The sequence below is a fragment of the Carassius auratus genome, chromosome 26, assembly GCF_003368295.1.
Source record: "Carassius auratus strain Wakin chromosome 26, ASM336829v1, whole genome shotgun sequence".
Classification (NCBI taxonomy): domain Eukaryota; kingdom Metazoa; phylum Chordata; class Actinopteri; order Cypriniformes; family Cyprinidae; genus Carassius; species Carassius auratus.
This window is the reverse complement of record NC_039268.1, coordinates 6,477,198-6,502,020: the sequence shown is the minus strand read 5'-3', so window position 1 is coordinate 6,502,020 and position 24,823 is coordinate 6,477,198. Positions and strand designations below refer to the sequence as shown.

The window sequence follows — 24,823 nt, the reverse complement described above, 5'->3', positions numbered from 1 at the left end:
TGTGGGTCGGGCAGTGTTCATTGAGGAAGGGTCCAGGCAAGGGGCGGAGTCCGGCGGCCGCACGCGCTCCCCTCCTAGGTCCGGGGCGCGAGGGGCGGCGGCTTCTCCTAGCGGCCGCGTCTCTCTCATTGGCCGCGGCGCTGGTAGGGGATGGACGGCCCGGCATCCTGGCCCGTCGGCCGTGTATACGGGTGCGGTTCCCATCCGGATCGCGGGTCCGGCAGCTCACGTCTTGGTGGCGCGGGAGTCCCTCAACGCACCCTTCCTGGACCCACGAGGACACCAGTGTGCATGCACGGGGAAGAGACCGGTCTCCTGAGGAGAGGCGCGTTGGGCTTTTAAACAGCGGCGGTAATGAGGCTCCACTTCCTTCAGGTGTGCCCCATCACACGCCGCCAGCCCTGACTCGTCCAGCGCCCCTCCTCTCACACACCCACTCCAGTCGGGAGCCTGGTGAAGGGCGGCGATTTAGGACGGGGTGCCGGTGATAATCAGGGAGGAGGCAGCTGACTCGTCACAATATCCAATAAATTTTTGCTTAGTTATTCAAGCCTCTCTGTTTATCATTGCCTGTACAAACTGTGGGATTAAATTTTTTTCAAGTATTTTGCAACCTTTTAAGTTTTGTCTGCACCAAAAAAAAAAATAAAAATAAAAAAAAATTTAAATAGTAAAGCAATTGTTATTTATTGTAAAAAAAATACAAATAAATAAATTAAAAAACAGGTTAACAAAATGATTTCACTAATGGACATTAAGTATTTTTTACATGACATTAAATTATAAAACTACAACGTTTATTAGTAAAAAAAAAAAAATTTGTAGTTACCAAGGCTGCATTTATTTCAAACAAAATGCAGCAAATACAGTTTTATAGTCAAACATTATTATTTAATTGTTTTGTATTTTAATATATATTTAAAAATGTAATTTATTCTTATGATAAAAAGCTAAATTAATGCAGTCATTAATGCATTCTTTAGTGTTTAGTGTAAAGACTTTAGTCTTTAGATCCTGAAGAAATCATGATGTTTAAGAAATTATATATTATTATTATTATTAGTAGTATTATTATTATTTTCAGGAATCCTTTTGAATAAAAAAACAGCATTTATTTGAAATGGAAAAGTCTTTACTTTCACTTTTGATCGACTTAATGCTGATGTGTTCATTTCTGTGAACTGGTAACACACAGGTCAAGCTTTTAGTTTAGTAACATTAAACCAAAAAAAAAAAAAAAAGGATAAAGGATTTACGGTCATTGACTTTTATACAGTTTGGCCATATCCCTGAAAACCTTTTATGGAATAAATCAATCTGGCACGTTGAAATCTGATTTCTGGCAATGTCTTTGTGGTTACATCATTACATTGATGTTAAACCTGAATGTACATGTATTATAATAGAGCTCAGTTATTTATGTTTATATATTTAAAGTGGCCTGAAACAAAAGAAAGAAAAGTAGGAATGGACCAGATAAGATGAGAGGAGAAGTAAGCCCAACTGTTTGTCTCTGAGAAAAGCAATGGAAGGAAACAGAAAAGAGTTTACATTTGAATCCATGTCTGCTGCCTTGAGTTTAGAATTACTATACAGATTGGAAGAGTATAATTAGGCCACGCAAGAGGAGAAGATTTAAAAATGAGAGAAAACTGAACAGGGCTCTTCTTAAAAGTGTAACAGTGTGATCCAGATTGGTAATAAAAGAATGTGCCTGTGAGACTTCACAAGCCTCCACATTGTTCACTCACCAAATAAGGACAGAAGCAGTGAGTCCCCTCTTCAGGCCCATACAAGCAGCCATGAGGACCAGGGTGGGCAGCAGATTCCTGCCTCCATCTCTGGAAGCTGTATGTTTCGAAGATCAGTCATTCTTATACTAGCAGTAAAGGGCGCCTTGAACTAATGCTTAACCCTCTTAAGCTATAAAAAAAAAATGGCCTCACATTGACTGTTCATCGTCATTTTTTATTCTTAAACAGCCAGGATGTGACTTTTTTTATGACCACTTAGACTTTTTTTTAGATAGAAACTGCTTATCTATCTAAAAGGGAAAAAAAGTCAACAACTTATATTTAGGAAGCAATAAATCAGCAAAAGTGAAATTGATCCAAAATGACCACCCTAGAAGTAAAATAGCATGTGTATAATTTTCTTTCTCACACTCTAAACCAATTATAGGCCAATAACAAGTTACTATTGAATAAAAAGTAAGTAAATAAATAAACTGTTTGTTTTTATTTCCTCAAGTTTTTTTTTTCTTTATTAAAAATTATTTATTTGTTTTATCTTTAATTTTTGCAGTAGTGTAGGCATATTCCTAAATAGACAGACAGATAGACAACTAGGGGGAAATAAATTGTAAACAAACTTGGCATGGTGCCATTAATATATCATTTTGATATTATATTGAGGTGATTAAGATTGGTGATGTGATAAAACAGATTAAGATGTAAATGGAGAGAAAGCAGCACAGAAATGTAGTGAGTAAAATGAGAATTTAGTAGGGCAGAGAAGAGGCAGAGATGAACAGAGAGATAGAGAGGGAAGAGCATTATGAAAAAGAAAAAAGAGAGAGAAAGATATAAAGAGAGAGAGATAGCCCTCACTTTGGAGGAGTGGTCTTCCTTCTCCTCTAAAGGATTTCGAGCTGAATTCAGCATCACACTCGAGACACACACACCTGCTGTGGATATGCCGTTCTCTGTTGTGCTGGATGGACACGCACCGTGGGGCTTTCGACTTATTGGAGGACGGGACTTCAGCCAACCCCTCACCGTCGCTAAAGTGAGTGTGTGTGTGTGTGTGTGTGTGTGTGGATTTACCAGATTTGGATTTAATTCAGTTGTAAATCACTGAAAAACAAAAGTGCAATGTGTGTTGTAAAGAACTTTCTCATGTCCACAAGGGCATCTGACTCATTTATAGAAATAGCATCTTACATCACCAATATAGAAATAAACAAATACACTTAATCAGACAGCAGACATGACAGCTGAATCACTTATCTGTTTTAGGAAGTGCGTTCATATGGCCTATATGAATTATTTTTCTCATTGATTGTGTTATTTATGAAGATAAGTTATACAAATTTAAATAAATGTAAAAATGTATTTCCTTTAGAAAAGAAAAACAATATGATACTTAATATAAGAATGAAAACAACAATAATCATTGTTGTTGTTATCATTATATGGATATATACAGTATCTATATAAATACAAAAAATAAAAGACATTTCACAGTGCCTCACAATAAATAATACTGATAAAGAATTAATAAAATACATAAAATACAAACAGTGTGTGTAAAAAAAAAAAAAGAAACAAGACAAACTGATACAAAAAAAAAAAAACGGTATACACCAAAATCTGACATGATTTGAGGATTGCAGTTTGTCATCCTTTATAAAGAGAAGGTTTTATGGAGGAGAACAATGGCTATCCTCATGCTCTATTTATGTGTGTAGCTAAAATTGTTGATGAATCATTGACACTGGAACTAACATTTGGTTCCTCACACCTGTTGTGGCAGTGGATTTGTGTATTCTGCGCCTAAACAAATGTCAGAGAGAGTCTAAAAGAGCGATAGGAGCACACAGTCTTATTCAAACGTCTCTGTTGTTGTTGTGTTTTTGGAGGAACGTCCTGGCTGTGCTTATCCAAACTGAGCCTTTTGCCAAACAGTCATAGAATAAGCCTTTCATAAAAGCTTCTTAAAACTCATATTTAATGAAACTAAACCTTTTACATAATCTAGATACATTAAAAAAGAATAATAATAAAAATAAAGGATTGTTTTTAAATAACGTTTACTGTGTTACAACCTATTACATTATTAAAAGTCCAGTATTGAAATACACAATGAAGTTATTGTGCTGATCTGTTTGTACAGAGGTTTTATGCCTCTGCTCTTTGTGCAGCTCTAGTTTTGGATTTCTACTTTGCTTTAATGAGATTTCACACTTGGAACATTCTCTGCTCACTCTGCGGTTCAGCATGACACTGTTACTTAATCTCAACATTGTGCAGCCATTTTTGGTCAAACACCCTCCTGTCCTCTGTCTCTGGGCCTTGGGGGTTGTTTTTACTTACAGCTAGGACTGTAACCTGGACTTGATTAATCAAAGTGTTTGTAAAACAGTCCTGTTTTACCAACAGCAGGTTGTTGGACTGAACTCAAAATTTAAGAATGGGATTTGTAGGCCTTAGAAATGACAATAAACAGTGTGGAACTGCTTCAGGAGATGGATAAATTGGTTTTAATAAAAACTGAGGTCATTTATGTATATATCTGTTTAGTTCGAGCAAATTCTAAAACTGAGAGTTTAAAATGTATTAAGTTTAAAACTGGATTTTACAGAACTGGGTGATATAAAATGACATAAACATTACAAAATGTTTGATTTATGCTTAAAACAGACTTGCTATATTATGCAGTTGTACTTCTGAACAAGATTGATCATGTTTTAAGGATGTTGAGACATTTAACTAGACAAAAAGACATAAATACGGAATAAAAATCTTTGTTTTGCTTTGTGAAAATCATCTTGATTGTGTCTGTTCTGCTCTGTTTGTGGAGCAAATGCCTTCAAGTGGATTATATTTGAGCATATAAAGTATAAAGGGACTCATGAATTTAGAAATCAAATTAAAAAGAAAGCTGCTCTGCAGCACTAAAAGTACATCTGGGATGAATGGATAAGAGACTATAAGAAACATATTGAGGTTCTTGATCCTTCTTTGTGCTTGCTGATAAAGAGCTTATTTACTGTAGGAGTCAGGATCTAAACTATTTCCAAACCAGTGCAATTCCACAGATAACCCCTCTGCACCCAGAATGCCTTATGATATATGAACGATATGATGGATGCACCTTTACATTTGGCTCTTATAGACTTATGCATGCCATTCTGCTCATGTAATGCAAGTCAAATAATGCAGTGCATGTGCAGTTTCATATAATTATTCTCCAGCAGTTTGTTCTGAGCACTGATAACAGCGGGACTGCAGAACTTCTCTTGAGACTGTTATTTTCCCCAGCATGTTTACTGTGGAGAGCAGTTTACATGGGTGCACATACCAATGACAAGGACTTACACATACACATTCAGACACACACACACACACAAACAGAGAGAGAGAGAGAGAGAGAGAGAGACATACTGGTTTCCATGTTTTATGAGAACATTTAATGGAAGTAATGGTTTTTTATGTATAAACTTCATTGTCTATGCCCTTACCCTCACCCTATAGACTTGCCCTTCACACAAAACGTTCTGCATTTTTAGATTTTCAAAACACTTAATTCTGTATTATTTATAAACTGTATTCCTCATGGGGACTAAAATGTCCCCACAGGGTAAACATTAACTAGTAGCTACTTCTATCCTTGTGGCGACTTCTGGTTCCTATGACATACCAGGTCAGCAGCTGCTGACTTTTATAAATTCGGATAGCTTTTAATTTAAGTCAATGAGATCTTTAAAACAGTTTAACAGGCTTATATTAAATGCATATACAATTTTAATGATCAACGCTCTGTAGTTTTTATTATGAGGAACAAAACATGCAAAGCAACAATACATTGATGACTGAGAGATTGACAAATAAATATTCCACAAAAGTCTTGTGAATCATATTTGCTATTCACATTTCAACATAATATTTCAAAATCTCTTTATGACAGTCACTTGATGTTAATAAGATGGATAATTCTTCAATCAGTGTTCATCTTAAAATATTACTATTCCAAAAAAAAAAAAACTTTCACTAATAATTAATTGTAGAAGAAGAAAAAAGAAGAGGAAGAAGAAGAATGTACTTTTTAAACATCTTGTGTACATTAAACATGAGTAAGAATGGGAATTGGAGCTTTGCTATTAGCTAACAATTTTAGTTGGCTCCTTTAGTTGGCTCTACTTTTTTGTGTGTTTTCAGGTATCACCAGGAAGTAAAGCTTCCAGAGTCAACCTCTCTCCTGGAGACATCATCTTAGCAATAGATGGAGTTTCTGCAGAAAACATGATGCACTCTGAGGCTCAGAATCTAATCAAGGATGCCACCTACCAGCTCACACTTACTGTAGAGAGGTCAGAGGTCATATGAATGTACTTGGGTAGAACTTGCTGGACAGCAGCACACAATTTTGCACACTGCACCACATGCATTAGATGGCAGTTGATGAACATTAGCTTTTTAAGATTTTGGGGGGTTTGAATGTATTTGAATAATTATAAACAGACCATCTAGGAAAAGCAGGAAATAATTACACATGAGATCATATTATTGTTTTGCAGACCAGAGACTAAGCTGTGGTCACCAAGTGTCACTGAACAAAACAAAAGCCATCCATTTAAAATTAACCTAGAGGCAGAGAGACAAGTATGTGTCTTCATATTTTGTGTACGATGTCCATCTGTATAATGTGGTCTGATATGATCTAATGCTTATAATTTCGCCTGAAAGGAGTACAGTCCAATAGGAACAGGCCATAATCGAAAGGCTTCGCCATTTGTGGCCGCAGCCAACATCGATGAAACACGTCAGGTGGTGAGCCCAACCTACAACTCCCCTATTGGCCTTTACTCTTCAGGCAATATCCAGGACGCCTTACAAGGGCAACTCAAGGGCCTCATCCATGGCAAACCAGGAAGGTGAATGTTCTACACTTCACACACTTCATGCTCGGGTATCATTGTTTATTGAAATCCAGTGAACATTCTGTTTGATTCTACATTGAAATGATGTGTGTGTAGTCCTAGGAAACTTAACAATATAGAGGAGTCCGAAGTATATCGGATGCTGCAAAGAGATCAAGATGAGGATGAACCTCATGAACCGCGACAGTCGGGATCTTTTAAAGCAATACAGAGCTTTATTGACAGTGAGGGTATGACAAACACACATTAACAGCAACAGATAGACACAAAAACAAGAGAGACTGAATATTTAATATGCACTCTTGGATGTGCACTACAAACAAAAAAAAATGGGGTAGGATTTACTTTGATACAGTTTCCACTCATAAATTGCTAGTAAATTGATAAAAAGTAAAAAAAAAAAATAAAAAAAAAAATGGCAAGTTCATCACATTCATTTAAACATAATGAATTAAATGTGTCACTTTAAGTAGAAAAACTGAAATTTTATTTTCTTGTAAAACATGCTCCAGTAATATTAGTTTTATTTACTACTGCATTTTTTTTAAGTAGTACAATATACAGTACTATACACAATACAAGAGTGAGAACATAATACCCACATGCGTATACACACTTGACACTCAAGAACATATTACATGTAACGCTGATCTACGGAATCAATATTGCATTATTGTTCACTTTTGTTAAATAATACATTAAATCAACACTGGAATATGTGCTAAAACAAATTTCTGACATATTTTAGGTGTCATTAAAAAAAACTGGGGGTTTTGCTCATATTAGATCAGGTGACATGTTTCCTCTGAATAGATATTGCACATGTAAACAAATGTTCGAATCGCAGTGTTTAGGGTACCGTATTTTCCGAACTATAAGGCGCACTTAAAAGCCTTTAATTTTCTCAAAAAACGACAGTGCGGTTTATAATCCGGAGCGCCTTATACAGTATATGGATCAAGGCGCTGTCAAAATGTTGACATTCCCTTTAGCACAGCTTCATCTAGTGGATGCATAACGCAAACCCAGTCAAACGTTTGACTGCAGTATCTTCTATTCTATACCCCTTATAATCCGGTGCACCCTATATATGAAAAGAGTTCTAAAATAGCCCATTCATTGAAGGTGCACCTTATAATCCGGTGTGCCTTAAAGTGCGGAAAATACGGTACACTACATTAAACAGTACTTCCAAAATCTCCAGCTGGATTGGATTCATTCAGCTTTACAAAATGTAAACATGACTGATTCAGATCTTTTTGACTGACAGGTACATGTCCATTAGTGAAAAGGAAAGTACGCGCCCCTATGACCAAGTCATCTGCTCCTGCGGGGAACTTGCACAAGCTACCAATGTGTGATAAGTGTGGTAACGGCATAATGTAAGTCAGGACAGTGGAAGTTCATAGTTTTATTCAGAAATTAAGCATGTTAAATTTACCTCTGTGCATGGCTATCTCTGATTTGTTCTGTCTGTCTGTTTTCTCAGTGGGACAGTTGTGAAGGTTCAAGATAAGTTTCGTCATCCGGACTGTTTTGTGTGCGCTGAATGTGAAGAAAACCTAAAACAAAAAGGATACTATTTTATAGATGATGAGCTATACTGTGAAACCCATGCTCATGCCAGGGCAAAGCCTCCTGAGAGTCCAGACCTTTGACCTACTCGTTCTTTTAATTACATGAGGACACATACTACAAGTCAGCTACTCAGTTTACGAACATCTTGTTTTAACCACAGGCATAACATTTCCCCACAATTCAAGCACAGTCATTTCCACCAGATACTAAGAGACACATTTATGGATAGCGCATTGTTGTGTCGTGTGTGCTGGGTTGCAGTTTTTTGCACTTACTTTATAGGAGTAGGATGTGTTGACTGAAATATGTGTGTATGAATAAAGGTTTTGTTTTTTGAAGAGTCATAATATCTCTTTATCAGGTGTGTTTGAATGGAAAAGGGGAACATGTCCAATGTCTTCTTTACATCACTGCTGTCATGTTTGATGTGCCTGCAGGTCACAGGAAAATCTGCTGATTCAATAGACTATATGTTAAGAGTTAGTAAACATTTATTAATTTCAGTTCTGAATTCCTTCTTTGTTCTTCATCTGTCATTACTTGTAGAGAAAAGCCTGCTTTGGAATTATACTGTCACCTGGAGTGATGTAGTGCCAAATATATGTATCATCAATACCAACAAATAATATATTTTTTAAGCTTAAAAAAATCCATCCAAGTGAAATTCACCTTATTTTAATTAATCCTGTTTTCTCCATACATCACATTTACCTCAATCGTGCCCTTCACTTCTGTATACTCCTTCAGTGTTGCCTCTTATATAGGCAACTTGGACATAAATGTTGCAGAAGCTGAAAAATATTACAAAAACTGCTGTTATAACAAAAAAAAAAAATATTTGCAATAGACTGCATGCTGTATATTAATTAATAGTTCAGAACTGGAGACTCCCGTGCACACCAGGAGAAGCAGCAACTTACAGAAACAGCCTTTGTGCTCCAAGAGAAGGTGAATAACTTAACAGAACCAGTCAGGAAATCTCATGGAATGAAACAGGATTCAGAAATGACTGAAGAGAGGAGGCTCTAAGAGAGAGACTCAACCACAGCAGTCAGGTCATAAAAGATGCTTAAAGTAGAGCAGAGAGAGTTCAGGAGGAGCTGGATGAACTAAAGTGCTGCCTGCTCACTGTGCAGACTGAGAGGAATCTACTGTGGCAGGAAGTAAAGAGGCTTCATAAGGAATATATCAGCCTTACTAACATCATCTCAATGCAGCTGAAAGAAAACAACAAAGCTGCCGGTCTCAGGGAAAACCCTGTGAGTCTTGTTTTACAGTCCACCACAGTAAAGCCCAACAGTTCAGCATCCAGGTAAGACTGGTTGAAATAAACCATAAAAATGCTGAAAATATTGATTGTGTTTACTACTTACAAGTTTACTTTATTTTCGCATGATAGGAGGAGACACATCATAGCAGATACATTTTCAATTTAAAGACTTATAGCATGAAGAACGAGGAAATACAAAGATCTGGATAATATATCAGAGAACTGAATGGCGAATGAAACAGAGAAATCATATGTTAACTTGAAAAAATAGCCAGTAAAAGTGTAGCCAGTAAAGTGGATGTTTTTTGTTATTTTAAATGGTATTAAATTGTATTTAATATAAAATTTGAATTTTTATCATTATTATTCCTTCTTAAATAATCCGATCTGATAAAAAGTTCATTAACAATATTCTGTCATTAAATATTAAATATTATTGTCATGGTTTCATGACTGTTTTGCCATTTCTTTTCTCTCTCCCACAACTATTTTTTATTTTCACAGTTGAAGTCTAAAAAATGAATTAAATAAACATTCCCAGGCAAATTTGCTTGTTATGAAACAAACAAACAACAACAAAAAAATGATATACATTGTCCTGTATTTGGATAATTTACACATTGAGCAGTCACAGCAGGGGGCACTAAGGGACTACTTTCCCTGTGACACGAAATCAACTTAGCAACAGAACTTCACCTCTTGGTTTTCTATACTCTTTGCTGCGGAACACAAGATCCAGGGCACGAGGTTGGATCCAGATCCAACTCCTTTTACGTTATGAACTTTGTTCCACCTGATGAACCTGCATACATGTTTTTTTCCGCCCTCTTTTCCCTCTTTCCCGTTAATGCTTCACACTCCAGTCCAGCTGGTGGCGGTAATACACCAGAAGTTGGCTTGTCAACCGCCATTAAATAGTACAAGAAGAAGAACCTGCATAGATATTTGTGGAGTTGCAGACCGTGGTCGCCAACGTTAACACTTATCAATGTAAGTCTCCATTTGATTAATAATAAAGTCAAGATAGATTCTTAATGTTGTGTACGCCTGTAAATACACAAATACACACTGCCCACTAGCCAGGTTACTCATCTCTAACTTGGCAAGAAATAACATTTGAAATACATCTGACATTGTCCATAGATGCACAGAACAGTGTTGCTGCAGGATGAGAAGATTGCCTTTCAGAGATGCCAGAGCTGTTGCTCTAATTACCATTGCCCATTCTGCGGACCAAAAGTGTTCAAACCCACCATGAATCTTCATGTGGTGGACAATCATGTCTGCAACCACTTATCTTTGGCAGTTCACCATGAAGGCATGTTAGCATTGATTTATTTATTTTATTCGTAGTCATTGTTAACATTATTTTGCCTAATTTGTTTAATGTTAGCCTTGCAGTATTGCAACGCTTGAACAATACAATAATGTATCGTTGACTTTTTTTTAGCATGCATCTTTCATTAGCCTGTGTCATAAGTCATACACTGAATTAAGATTTTAGTAAAATAATCAAAATAATGCGTTCATTGTTATTTAATCAGTTCTATCATGCCTGCATTACCACAACTTTGATTTATGCCACTTTTACTAAAGTATCTTATTTACTGTAAAATATACATTTTGTTTTCATTTTCAGAATTCCTGATTGTCAAGTGCAACTTGCAGTGTAGAGAACAGGCACATTTTCACTGTTGTTATTGCCCAAACACAGTTATAAGGAAAGTCCAGATTGTAAAACATTTAGCATCTTGCAAAAAAAGACAAGTTCCACCTACAGAACCAGCCACTGTTGAACCAGCTACAATCAGTGAACCAGTCACCTGTGAACCCATTGTCCCCAGTGCATCAGTTGCCACCAGTGAACCAGTTGCCTTTAAAGAATCAGCTGTGGCTGAAGGTGTCCCCTTGCCTATTAAATCCCTGCTTGTTCCCAAAAAATTGCGTATTCAGAAAAAAGTGCAGTGCGGTCATTGTGGAATAACTGTCAACAAGAAAAATCTAGATGTTCATGTTAAAAGAAAGCACGCTGGTAAGATCTGTGATGTTATGGAAGATCGTCACCTACCTTCAGAGTGCATCGACCCAGTGAGTGGTATATATGCTGTTGAAAAGTCATTTTACAGACCATGTTCTGTAATCCATGTTCAGAAAAAAACCTCAGGTCCACATCCTGTTGTCACATGTGAAATGGATGAATGCATTTCCAGTGTAGAATTTGCCGCTCAAAGTGGCTTTCAGCACTTTGAGTGTATACATTTGAAGTCGCTGCAGTTCTGTCCATGGCCCAACAAGATACCAGTTGTCCTTGATGAAGATGTTCTGGTAGACATGATAGCCCCAAATGTCTTTGGGGAACAGACCAAGGCAACCTGTGTGGCTACAAAGGCAGCAGCAAATTTGGCTGGTGTTCCGTTGTCTGTTGAGTTGACCATTGGAGGTCCTTCTACAAAGAAGTACATTTCTGTGTATGAATCCAAAGTGTCATACTACAGCAGACTTGGTAGAGTCATTGCTTCCTATGACAGCACTCGCAACACATGGCATTGTCCCTGTGCTAAGCCAAGAGGATCTTGTTTGCACCAAAACATAGCCAGGTGGCATCTTTTCCAGCTGCACAAGCAGTTGTTTGTGTCATTACCTGTCGACAGACATGCACAGTGCCTAGCACAAGAACATGCTTGTTGAGAGCTCTCAATGCAGAACACATGATCCAGGGGGCGTGGTTGAATCCAGATTTAACTCCTCCCATGTTACATATACCTAAACTTACTAGTCTCCACCCCGTGATCCCTAAACCCATCAACCTCTACCATCTCCACCCGCGGATGTGAATCCAACCACACCCCCTAGATCTTGCGTTCTGCAGTGAGGGGGCTACTGAGCTTGTCAGGAAAGTACCAGATTGGATTATCCCCTAGTGGTTAAGGTTTCAAACAGATGAAAAACAAAACACTACCAGCCAAAACTCCCAACACAAATACTGTACATCATGGGCTCATTTACATTCCCAAACACCTTGTGCCAAAGAAGACTGTTTGCTCTGAATGTACGGGCCAGTGTTGATTACTTCTAAAGGAAAGCTTATAACATACACCGGCATTGTTGAGGGTAAGTATGAGTAAAATCTAATTATTGTACCATCACTATTTTTAGCTGTGTGAATTATTTTTGTTTGTGATTTAATACTTTTTTTTTTTTAACAGGATTTTCAACATACAAAATGTGCAGCAACTGTGTCTAAAATATTGTTATCAAGAGTGGACTGATGGTCTGCACAATTTTGAGGATCATTTTCTGATGTCATTACACATGTGGATTACCCTGCGCCATTCACTCCAGGTTTGATGTTATTGAAGGAATTAATTATATGGTGTTCTTTTAACGTCTGTATGCTAATAATCTTGTCAAAACATGCCATAAGCAGAGCTGTGGAGGATTTGGAGACCACAACACAACAGAAATTTCCAAGTAAAGACTAAATCCGTCATGTGGTCATGCATTTTGAAGCACTAACAGACCACAAACAAAATATTGTGATACTCACGTGAATCGATAATTTCTTACACCCCTATGTCTTACTAGGCACACCTGAAACTTCCAGTCATGTGTGTTGAGGCAAGTTGGAGGTAAACTCTATAAGACACCGGCCCTCCAGGACCGAGTTTTGACACTCCTGGTTTAGCGTCAGTAAGAATAATAATAAACAAACAAAAAATATATATATTTATAAAGGGAGAGAGAAAGATTTTTAATAATAATAAAGTAATACAATTTTTGTACTTTGTTCATCAAAGAACCCTGAAAAAATATAATACACTTCACAAAAATATTAAAGAGCACAACTGTTTTCAACTTTGATAATAATAGTAATAATATGTTTCTTGATCACCAAAACACCATATTGGTATGATTTCTGAAGGATCTTGTGACACTGAAGACTGAAGTCATGGCTGCTGAAAATTCAGCTTTGTCATCACTGGAATAAAATAAATTCTAAACATTCCTAAAAAAAAGAAAACATTTACTTTAAATTGTAATCATTTTTCACTTTATTACGGTTTTACCAGTATTTTTGTTCAAATAAATGTAGCCTTGGTGAACATAAGAGGCCTGGACCCAACTATTAAAAAAATAAACTTACTGACCACAGACTTTTGGACAATATCTCAATCTTAAGAATTGCTATTTATTAATGACTCAAATGAGTGCTCTCTAAACCAGGTAAACTTCCATTGTGTATAGGACACAGGAGGTTTGAGAGTTGCCAAGTGACAGGCCTTGTCTGAGATGTGTCAATGCCTTTCATTTGCCTGATGCAGCCTATAAAGATGGTTCACCTGAACCCATCCAACATTGAGAATGCTAATGTGAGACTCTGTTTGAATGGAATAGTTCACCCACAAATATATAATCTGTTCAACACAAAAGGATAATATATATAAAAAAAGTTCACACTGCTCTTTTTTTTTTTTTTTACAGAGACAGTCCAAGATACAAAAAATACGCCAGTATACTTAATATTCCATACAACTTTTTTTAAATTATGGTCAAAAACTTTTGAAGTGAAATTATAGTTTTAAATGAGAAACCGATCAGATCTTCCCAATGGCACATTTGGCTTGTTAACTTAAACATTGGCATAACTGATGATAAATGGCAAAGAAAATTGAATGGGTGGTGAGCAAATGATTCAACATTTTCATTTATGGGTGAACTACCCATTTTAAAGGTGGTTTAATATGTTCAACTCACTTTTTAAAGAGCAAAATCTACTGATGTCAGAAGTAAAGTTTAACCATTAACACTCTTGTCTTTGTCTTGTTTTTCTCTCTGTAGCTGTATCTGGTGCAGGGAGTGTACAGTTATCATCACTACATGCAGGATCGTGTGGATGATGATGGCTGGGGATGTGCATATAGTTCCCTTCAGACTATCTACTCTTGGTTTTAGGAGCAAGAATATGTGGAGACAGCTGTGCCCACACACACAGATCCAGCAGGTACACAAAATTGTCACACAGTGGAATGTGCTTTCTTTTTATATTTATTTAAGAGGAACATTTGTTGCTTTTTCAGGCTCTTGTGGATGATGGGGATAAAGAGCCATGATTTGTGGGTTCACATCAGTGGATTGGCTCCATCAAAGTTCACGCTGTCCTTTACCAGCTGCTGGGGGTCACTTTAAAGATCATGCTTGTCAGGTATACCAAGTGTTTAATGTGTTTGCTTATGTTCATTTGTTTAGGTTGGTAATAATTTTTTCCTCTTGGATGGTAAAAACAGATCATACTGGAATAGATTCAGAAAAACTGGCCACTTTTTCTTCCATATACCACTGCAAGAGGCTATGAATTTTGGTTAAAGGCTGGAATACATTTTTTTTATTTTATAATAACAAATTTGAATACATAGTATCATAACAAAGGATCACACAGTTCCAGGCACAAAAATATGTGGTCTAAAATTAACTCAGAATATGAAAAGTATTTGAAATCCTTGGCTGGATGCCTAAACTGAGAATCTGTGAAATCTGTCAACTGGGACAAATTTGCTCCAAGTCAGATTGTGTAGCACTGACTCCTCTAGACTATAAATCAGGGCAGAAATCTAGGCAAGCCCTGTAGGGTATCCCAGCTTTAAGGTTAATTAAAACTGATGCATGCCTATGCTAACATATATTTACAATAAAAGTTTCTGAATGGATTCAATTATAAAAATCATTGTCTTTCTGTTAAAGTCAGGGATCAGAGCTGGCAACCAAGGACTGAAGGAACTCTGGTCATAATTGGTGCATTAGCATTGTTTAGCGCCTTTCTTTGACTTGTGATTGGATAGGAGCAAGGTTCTCCCCTACCTTCCCAAAAAATCATAATCAACATCTGATCTGAAATAATTGTATCTTATACACTGCTGGTCAAAACTTTGCTGTTCTTTTCTAACTGTTCTCTTATTTTCTCAAGAAATACTGAAAAAAAAAAAAAAGCAGTGGTTGTTGAACACCAAATTCAGCATATTAGAATGAACATGTGACACTGAAGATGGGTGAAGATGACTGCTGAAAAATCAGCTTTGCCATCACAGGGCTACATTTTTAAATATATTAACAGAAACAGTATTTCTGCTCACTGTATTTTTGAGCAAATAAATGTAGCCTTGATCATGAAAGACTTCTTTCAAAAACAACCTCAAACTTTTCTAGTATATGTAGCTTGTTTTTATGTATTTTTGTTTTTTTGTTTTTGTTGTTGATATTTTCAGATTTGAATAACTAAAGCCAATATTATTATCGCCAGGCGGTGGAGTACTTGCGCACACTATTCTAGGCATAGCATGGAGTGAGAACACTGGACTAATACGCTTTCTTATCTTGGACTCTCACTAAACTGGTGGAGATGACCTGCAGGACTACCACTGACAAAGTACAGTACCTTTGACAACACTACACTAGTGAGACCTTTTCATTTGAATTAAAAATAAACCAACATAGAATGGTTCTATTCTGTCTTAATAATAACAATCAATTTTAATAATAACAACAATATTTTATGAGTTATTTCATTATATCCATACACGCATGGGATTTAAACTGTACCATTTGGTTTAAAGACATTGATATCTACACCTCCTCTGTACTGGATCACATCAACTCCACCATTGACAGTGTAACAACAGAAAAACAGATAACAACATACCCTAATCAGAAGCCATGGATGAACAAGGAGGTTCGACTTCTGCTGAAAGACCGCAACGCTGCCTTCAGGTCAGATGACACTCAGGCCTACAGTAAATCCAGGGCTAACCTGAAAAGGGGCATCAAAAAGGCCAAGTACTGCTACAAGCTGAAGGTAGAGGAACACTTTTCCAACTCTGACCCCCGACGCATGTGGCAGGGCATCCAGATCATCAGTGACTACAAGTCAAGCAACTCCACACCAACAGTCACGGACGTCTCCTTCCTTAACGAGCTAAATGACTTTTATGCTCGCTTCAACAGCGACAGCAAGGAGACGGCCACCAAAATCTCAGCCTCTTCAGACCACCAACCTCTCAAACTCACCTCCACAGATGTCCACACTGCACTGAGCCGGATCAACGCACGCAAGGCTGCTGGCCCGGATGGCATTCCTGGACGTGTGCTTAGGGCATGTGCAGAGCAGCTTGCAGGGGTCTTCACAGACATTTTCAACATGTCCCTCATCCAAGCAACTGTGCCTACATGTTTTAAGTCCACATCCATTGTGCCAGTACCGAAACACTCCTCCCCAACGTGCCTGAATGACTATCGCCCCGTAGCACTCACACCCATCATTATGAAGTGCTTCGAGCGACTGGTCCTAGCACACCTCAAAGACTGCCTCCCACCCACACTGGACCCACACCAATTTGCCTACCGCAGAAATAGGAGCACAGAGGATGCAGTATGCACAGTGCTGCACTCTGCACTCACACACCTGGACAATAACAACACGTATGTTAGGATGTTGTTTGTTGACTTCAGTTCAGCATTTAACACCGTCATTCCCTCCAAGCTGACCACAAAACTTGGAGACCTGGACATCAACACCTCCCTCTGCAACTGGATTATGGACTTTCTGACCAACAGGCCTCAGCATGTTCGCTCAGGTCACACCCACTCCACCACCATCACACTTAATACTGGCGTACCACAGGGCTGTGTGCTGAGCCCATTCCTCTACTCCCTTTACACCCACAACTGCAAGCCTGTGCTTGGATCCAACTCCATCATCAAGTTTGCAGATGACACCACGGTGATTGGCCTCATCAGTGACAACGATGAGACTGCCTACAGGGAAGAGGTACAGCACCTGGCCACATGGTGCGCTGACAATAACCTGCTCCTTAACACCAATAAGACCAAGGAGCTCATTGTGGACTTCAGGAAGAAGAAAGGAAGCACGCATGACCCCATCCACATTAACGGGCTGGCTGTTGAACGTGTCTCCAGCTTCAAGTTCCTGGGAACCACCATCTCGGAGGAACTGTCCTGGGCCACAAACACCTCCAACCTGGTCAAGAAGGCTCACCAGCGCCTTTTCTTCCTCAGGACACTGAAGAAGAACCAGCTGTCTTCATCCATCCTGGTGAACTTCTACCGGTGTGCGATCGAGAGCATCCTGACCAGTTGCATCACAGTCTGGTATGGGAACTGCTCAGTGGCTGACCGCAAGGCACTGCAGAGGGTGGTGAAAACTGCCCAGCGCATCACAGGGACACCACTTCCTGCTCTTGAGGACATCCAGAGGAAACGCTGTCTACGTCGAGCTCGCAGCATTCTCAAGGACTCCTCTCACCCTGACCACGGACTGTTTAACCTCCTCCCCTCCGGAAGGCGTTTCAGGAGCCTCCGGACAAGGACCACAAGATTCAGGAACAGCTTTTTCCCTAAAGCTGTCTCCTTGCTGAACTCTGCCCTCTGACACCCCTCAACACCCCCCACACCACACATAGACTCCTCCCCCTCTTCAACACTCTGATTTATTTATTTATTCACAACAAGCAAAAAAACAGTAACTTGTTATTACTTGCACTACTGTCTGTTCATCCAGGAACACTGTATAATCCATTTGCACATTGTAATATTTTCTATGCACTTTACTGTCCATTGCAATACTGTAAATTGTTCATAGTTCTGCCTATAGTGTACATACACTTTTACATAGCCCATCTGTATAGTATGTTCATAGTACACCTATCTGTATATCGTGCTTATAGTATTTAATATCTGCAAATTATGTCCATAATACTTACCTGTATAGTTATTGTACATATTATAGACCTTTATTCTGTACTTACTGCTTATTGCACTTCTGGTTAGATGCTAACTGCATTTCGTTGCCTTGTACCAGAGATGGGGACTCGAGTTTGAGACTCGGACTCGAGTGCGACTTAAGTCGCACAAACAGTGACTTCAGACTCGACTTGAGACTCGTCCTCGAAAGACTTCAGACTCGACTCGGACTCGAGCTCCGGGACTCCTGAACAATGTTAATTTTTAGTAAACGTCAGATGAGCTCGCTGTAAGAGTTGTGACGTTCGCGAACGAACCGATTCTTTTGAACGGCTCATAAACATGAACGATGGGAGCCGAGTCACGGCTGGAGGGGAGCCGTTCTTTCTGTCGCTCTTTTTTCCTATGCGTGTTTCAGAGCGCGTGTTTCACACAGATGCACACAAATGAGCTCCTCCGCGAGACAGAACAGTTATAGGGGGAGGGGCGCACCCAGCGCAGGCCAACCCTTTATAGCGTGATGATATTAGTTATTAGTTGTGCACGCATCCTTCACGTGAGTACTCCAGTGGAAAAAAACCTGCGTGCCTCTGTCATTGGGTAGGAGCGGAGCCATGACGTTTTGCACAGATATTCATTGCAGCCCACTTTGTTATTGTTCATTGACTTGAAGGGGCTGATGTCCTATTTGCAAAGTTTACAGTAGTAATAGTATGTAGACATTTCCATTTTATTTATTCTAATTTTATCTACTTTAAATATTTTTGGTTCTCTATCAAAATGTTCTTGTGTGATAACAATTTTCTTGTGTTGAAGTGTTTGTAGTAAAAGCTGTTTTGCACAGAAATTCATTGCAGCCGGCTTTGTTTTTGATGTTTATTTGTGAGTAGGTATTGTATGAATAACATAAGTCAACGTAGCTTTGTTCATTCTTAAGCCAGACAAGAGGTGTGCAGCTATACAGCCAGGACAGACAGAAGGCCATTACTGAATCCATAAATGCAAAATACAGATATTAACTTAAAAGTAAAGCATTCTTGGTGTTTTTGTCATGTTTCAATAGCCTGTTTACACTGATTATATACCAAAATCAAAGTTGATATTGTATGCTAATAGATAGAGTTGTCATAATAACATATTACATGCTTTGAATTCCTTATATATAGCTATGCAGTGTTCTAAGCAGCTTGGATGGGTCGCTGTACGTGATGCAACATTTATTATAACCAGAGACTTAATATAATAAAGAGACTTGAGACTTGACTTGGACTCTAGCTCAGAGACTTGAGACTTGACTTGGACTCTAGCTCAGAGACTTGAGACTTGACTTGGACTCTAGCTCAGAGACTTGAGACTTGACTTGGACTCTAGCTCAGAGACTTGAGACTTGACTTGGACTCTAGCTCAGAGACTTGAGACTTGACTTGGACTCTAGCTCAGAGACTTGAGACTTGACTTGGACTCTAGCTCAGAGACTTGAGACTTGACTTGGACTCTAGCTCAGAGACTTGAGACTTGACTTGGACTCTAGCTCAGAGACTTGAGACTTGACTTGGACTCTAGCTCAGAGACTTGTGAGCATCTCTGCCTTGTACCTACATGTGCAGTGACAATAAAGTTGAATCTAATCTAATCTAATCTAAAACATAACTTACTTGTTCAGAATTAACAACTCATTCATTGATGTGATATTTTTCAGGGCTGGTGTGGATGGAGGGGGCCAGATTTCTGGGATCAAAAGGCTTTTTACAACCTCTGCCTTCCCCAGAGACCCAAGACCATCTGAGTCACGTGCATGACACTTATCCACTTTTATTGATACACAAGAATTATCATTTCAATTATCATATCAAGGAGTGCAAACTGACATGTCATAAAAAAGTTTTACAAAAAACAGTTTTAAATGTCCATGCCTATTTTAACAGCCGTTCTCAGCCACGCTTAAGGTTACTTTCATTTCAGAAACATCACGTATGTTTTTCAGTCAAGCTAAAAACGGATGATATTAAAGACGACATATCCTCAAGACTTTTACCAGTTCATCATACATTAAATTCACAAGATATATTTGAACCATTTACATAAGATAAGAACGAAAAAAAAAGAAACAGCAGCTAAAATATCTTCTTAAACCGGCAAATGTTTTCTTATTCATTGATTATTGCAAAGTCTGACTTTTCTCAGAGACCTTTGCGGGGAGACATGAACCTCTACTTAACTAATTTTGCCTTATTAAGAAATTCTTGATTAGCCAAGCTTGGCAGGAAGTCAGCTTTTTTCTCTTTTGCTCATTGCATTCACATATATACACAGCGTCATAAAACTCTGAAAGTATTTCAGTGCCATCAGGGTTTTTATGTGATTGGTTCACAACACGTGATCCAAGTTAAAATTTAAGTTAAAATTCTCTCTCTTTTCCTTGATTCCTTTCTGCTCTATGATGGCAGGTATATTTATGGAGCGTGGCTCCGAACTGTTCTGGAGTACTAGTGTCAGTCAGTACTATTGTACTTAAGACTCCAAATCACTGAACCCAGAACAGTGTCAATTTATCTTGACTGCTGAGGCTCCATACCAAATGTCCACATACTGATTCTTCTGTTTACCATTCACACCAGCAATGGTTTAACAGTCTATATGTTACTTCAAATTCTCTTTCTTTGAGAACATTCATCACCAGTCCCGTGCTTTCTTTCCGTCTTGAGAAGTGGAGCATTCACGGCCTCTCTTCTGTCCTGCGTGAGAGCTGCTCAGTATGTGCTGTTCAGAGAAGGATGATGAAGCGTTCTTTAAGGCTCGTGTTCTGCGATGCATGTTCAAAAACCTCCCGCACTCCTCAAACCCACAAGACCTAGCAATATCTTCGGCTGTCTGTCCACCGTTGTTGCAAATGCTGAGTGGAAAATGGAATAGTTAATTAGAGAAGTGTTTCTCTTCATAAGATGGTTATAGTTGTTGGGGATGATGTTTGCTTTTACAGGTAAACAAAGGGGCATTCTTGTTATGTTGGAGCTCTTTTGAAAATTAATATGCCTATGTGCCTTTGGATTGATTATATAAACATTGATAATAAAATTAACAAAGATAGTTTTTTCAGTAAAGAAACTGGAACGTTTTAATAATTAATCTAAATAACCTTTTTTCCAGTGTAAATGTGAATGAAAAGGTTCCATGGATGGTATCTTTCTGGAATCATCGATGCCAAAAAATAACCTTTATTTCTAAGAGCGTGGTGTCAGCTGATTTAGATATTAAAAGTAAGATTTTTTTTTTCTTTTGAAGGAAATGTATACTTTTATTCAACAAATGTGGCAGTGAAGACTGTCACACAAAATATTAAAAAAAATAAAAAGGTCAAAGAATCTGAAAATATATTACGGTTTCCCTAAAATATTAAGCAGCATAACTTTTTTCAACACTGTAATCATAAATATAATCTATTTCACAGCCTTGGTGAGCATAAGAGACTATTTTCAAAAACAATAGAAAAATCTTAATGACCCTAAACCTATGAATGGTATTGCAAATAAAAATAATATTTTCTAATCATACAACATATTTTTAATGTCTTTTGATTTTACATTTTGATAAATACATAAAATGTGTGTGTGTGTGTGTATATATATATATATATATATATATATAATTTTTGTAATTAATAAGATTGTATGAATGTTTTAAAGTGAGACAAACCAAATTACACCAATGTTACTGAAAACACTGTTGAAGCGACACCAAATATAGTGTGTGTGTGTGTATAATCTGATAGAATACCAAAAAAAGTGATATTGAACATATGCAAATCTTTAAAAGGATAACCAAAGAAAACAATATTATTTTTTTTATTATTATTTTAATGTTAACTCAATTTATGTTTACGAACATGTGACAGACTACTGTGATGAAAGACGATAAAAATATGATTTCCAACCAAGATTATAACATGATTGGGACAATAAATGTACTTGTACTTCTATCAAACAAATGCTTGAAACAGGAACTATGAAACAATACACTTACTCAAAATGTGCATCACTTGCCATCAGCACACTGATGCACTCCAAGCTGCCAGCTCTGGCTGCTTTATGCATCGGTGTCTCTCCACTAGCGTCCTTAAGAAATTCACAAAAAATTGAAACAGGAAATGCGAAAATCTGGACATTTTGATTATCATGACCATCAACACAACTACTGCTGATTTAAAGAGGGGAAGGTTTTAAAGACGTTGTACCTGCTGGTTTGCATCAGCACCGGTTTGCAACAGCCAAAGCAAGCAGAAAGCCTGCCCTCCGCATGCCGCAAGATGAGCAGGAGACTGTCCGGGACCATTCAAACCTCCATTCACCGCGAACCCGCTTTCAAAAAGGTCACTCGTGCAGTCCAGCTGAACGGATGTGTAAAGAAACGGAAACAACATTTGAACCTGATTTACCGTTTTCTAATAAAAGATTTAAAGCGCGTTCTGGGTTTTAAAAATTTATAAGTAGAATGACTGAAACAGGATTTTTTTTTTTTTTTTTTTTTTTTTTTTTTTTTTGCTAGACATTATGTTTTCTTTTCATGCACATAATAGTATCAATTCATTAATTGACTCACCGACTCTGTCTCAAGCAAAAACATGATGTCTGGATAATTCCACAAAGAATATTCCGTATAAAAGTTGAACTGGGCGTGAGACACAGTCGCTCCGCTGCTGATCAGAAGTGTTCTGCAATCAGACAAGCACACAGACCCATGTAGTACAATAAAAAGCAGAAGTACAAATGCTGTTTAGAACACGTGGTTCTTTATTACCGACCAATCATGATCGAGAATGGGCGGTCATTATAACGTGACTGTATCAATCCTCCAACAGCTCGCGAACAAGCTGTGCAGTTCCACACGTACGCACTTTGTTCATCTGAGATACTCAGCTGTATAAAGAAACTGTTTTACATTATGGTCTTCTGAGAAATTAGCAGACGTCTTACAGATGACTGATTTACAGATGCTCTTGTAGATCAGTCATGATGAGAACGCAAGTCTGTTCATTCCATTTTCGGAACTGAGACACAAACTTTCTTTGATTGAATGTGCATTGCGATGACGTCTTATTTGAGAAAAAAATCGAACTGGTGATTTGAAGTTGAAATGAGTTGGTCAAAGACAAATTACACTGTTTTTGTAGAATTGTGTTGTTGTTGTTTCTTCCTTCATGCTTACGAGTTTATGGTCATTTTGCATCTACTGACTTCTCAAATTATGTTAACAATTTTATTTGCTGCAGAATTATCTGTCACAAATTACTTTAAACAAAACTGAAAAGGTGAATTTCTGTTAATACATATAAAGCGTTGTTGCACAGCTCTACACTGTCCTTTACTTGGTCATGTACAAGTGCAAATAGCCTATTATACATTTTATTTAGAAGCAGAGGGTGGCATCTGAATATATTTGGTGGATTTGCAAGTCTGGCCTTTGCCTGGTGTGAGGATGATGGATCTGCCATGCCACTTGTGCCAAGCAAACAAAAGAGTCTGAGGGAATGTTATGTTCTGCACGCCCACAATCTAGCAGAATGCCAGCCTTTAAGAATGAGTTGGCAGCAGCATCAGTAAACAAGTACAGTTGTCGCATAGCCTACTGTACCAGGCTATAACAGCAGACACACTTAATGCTTGTTTAACAGCTTGAGTGATATTACATAAAAAAATGCAGCTCACCTAGATAGAGATGAATGCATGATGCATCACATGCAATTTAGTCCAGCACATTATTTAGACAATAATAAAATAGACATTAAAGACTTGCATGGTTGACTTGCATTTAACAGCATTTAAACATCCTTAACATTCTCTTCTGTTTAATGTATTGATATGAATGTAATAATGTTGTTAAAGCATTTGTTATTCATTCATTCATGGGACATCTATGGCAAGGGTTTTTAAACGGGTCATCAGCCATTACTCCACTCTTCAGTGTCACATCAATGTTGGAAACAGTTGTGCCTTTTAATTATTATTATTTTTTTATTATTATTATCATTATTATTATTGGAACTTGTGATAGGCTTATTTTTTTATAATTATTAATAATATAAATTAACAAAATATAAATTAAAATATAAATATTTTATATTTTCTAATTTAAGTCTTCACCATAAACTTGTTGAATAATAAGTATTAATTTCTTTCTCATAAATGAATGAAAATAATTAGCTTACACAACTTTTGAACAGTGAACTTTCAATTCATCAAAGAATCCCGAAAAAAGTAGAGAGAGAGAGAGAGAATCTGTAAAAATGAATCGACCCAACTGTATTCAACATTATATGGGAGTGGATCATGTATAAAAACAGGAGTGGATGCACAAATCAACTGTATATCACAGGTTCGTTAGCTGTAAGAAACAAAATACCAGTGCAAAAACATAAAAACCTTAAAAATTATAATAAATAATTTGCTCGCATTGCAATATATTAGACCAGTATTAGATAGAGAATAACAAAAGAACTGAAGTGAAAATAAATACAGCAGACTTGCCCTGTCTTTGCGGCGCGAACTCTTTGAGAAAATGACGTCACC

The 24,823-nt window shown here is 37.7% G+C and overlaps 3 protein-coding genes across 5 annotated transcripts; 2 read left to right on the top strand and 1 right to left on the bottom strand.

The window, feature by feature from the left end:
• Positions 1-2,366: 2,366 nt before the first annotated feature.
• Positions 2,367-8,588, top strand: LOC113044174 (PDZ and LIM domain protein 3-like). The gene is made up of 7 exons (XM_026203868.1): positions 2,367-2,787; positions 5,940-6,091; positions 6,299-6,383; positions 6,468-6,655; positions 6,758-6,891; positions 7,932-8,043; positions 8,151-8,588. Exons 1-7 carry the CDS (start codon positions 2,557-2,559, stop codon positions 8,317-8,319), a joined length of 1,071 nt encoding a protein of 356 aa, XP_026059653.1. The 5' UTR covers positions 2,367-2,556; the 3' UTR covers positions 8,320-8,588.
• A 1,635-nt stretch (positions 8,589-10,223) lies between these two features.
• On the top strand, positions 10,224-20,156 carry LOC113044172 (uncharacterized). Of its 3 annotated transcripts, none has more exons than XM_026203864.1 (8): positions 10,224-10,499; positions 10,653-10,827; positions 11,149-12,620; positions 12,716-12,851; positions 14,349-14,511; positions 14,588-14,712; positions 15,805-15,930; positions 19,960-20,156. In XM_026203864.1, the coding sequence occupies exons 2-3, from the start codon at positions 10,653-10,655 to the stop codon at positions 12,195-12,197; spliced, it is 1,224 nt and encodes a 407-aa protein (XP_026059649.1). In that variant the 5' UTR covers positions 10,224-10,499; the 3' UTR covers positions 12,198-12,620; positions 12,716-12,851; positions 14,349-14,511; positions 14,588-14,712; positions 15,805-15,930; positions 19,960-20,156. The 3 variants fall into 3 exon arrangements, with proteins under 3 accessions (XP_026059649.1, XP_026059650.1, XP_026059651.1); XM_026203865.1 differs by lacking the exon at positions 19,960-20,156 and adding an exon at positions 16,118-16,156; XM_026203866.1 differs by lacking the exon at positions 15,805-15,930.
• LOC113044173 (ankyrin repeat domain-containing protein 37-like) lies at positions 20,060-23,016 on the bottom strand. Its single transcript, XM_026203867.1, has 4 exons — positions 22,857-23,016; positions 22,492-22,644; positions 22,281-22,372; positions 20,060-21,153 (listed from the first exon to the last, which is right to left on the bottom strand). Exons 1-4 carry the CDS (start codon positions 22,878-22,880, stop codon positions 20,934-20,936), a joined length of 489 nt encoding a protein of 162 aa, XP_026059652.1. The 5' UTR covers positions 22,881-23,016; the 3' UTR covers positions 20,060-20,933.
• Positions 23,017-24,823: the final 1,807 nt, after the last annotated feature.

Excerpts from the sequence above, each read along its gene's own strand:
- LOC113044172 (XM_026203866.1), top strand. The coding sequence starts at position 10,653 with ATGCACAGAACAGTGTTGCTGCAGGATGAGAAGATTGCCTTTCAGAGA. Across the intron at positions 10,828-11,148 it reads TTTGGCAGTTCACCATGAAG|AATTCCTGATTGTCAAGTGC; the intron begins GCATGTTAGCAT and ends TTTCATTTTCAG.
- LOC113044174 (XM_026203868.1), top strand. The coding sequence starts at position 2,557 with ATGAAAAAGAAAAAAGAGAGAGAAAGATATAAAGAGAGAGAGATAGCC. Across the intron at positions 2,788-5,939 it reads AACCCCTCACCGTCGCTAAA|GTATCACCAGGAAGTAAAGC; the intron begins GTGAGTGTGTGT and ends GTGTGTTTTCAG. Across the intron at positions 8,044-8,150 it reads AAGTGTGGTAACGGCATAAT|TGGGACAGTTGTGAAGGTTC; the intron begins GTAAGTCAGGAC and ends CTGTTTTCTCAG.
- LOC113044173 (XM_026203867.1), bottom strand. The coding sequence starts at position 22,880 with ATGTTTTTGCTTGAGACAGAGTCG. Across the intron at positions 22,645-22,856 it reads TTTTGCTTGAGACAGAGTCG|CTGGACTGCACGAGTGACCT; the intron begins GTGAGTCAATTA and ends ACATCCGTTCAG. Across the intron at positions 21,154-22,280 it reads GCAAGTGATGCACATTTTGA|CATTTGCAACAACGGTGGAC; the intron begins GTAAGTGTATTG and ends TTTTCCACTCAG.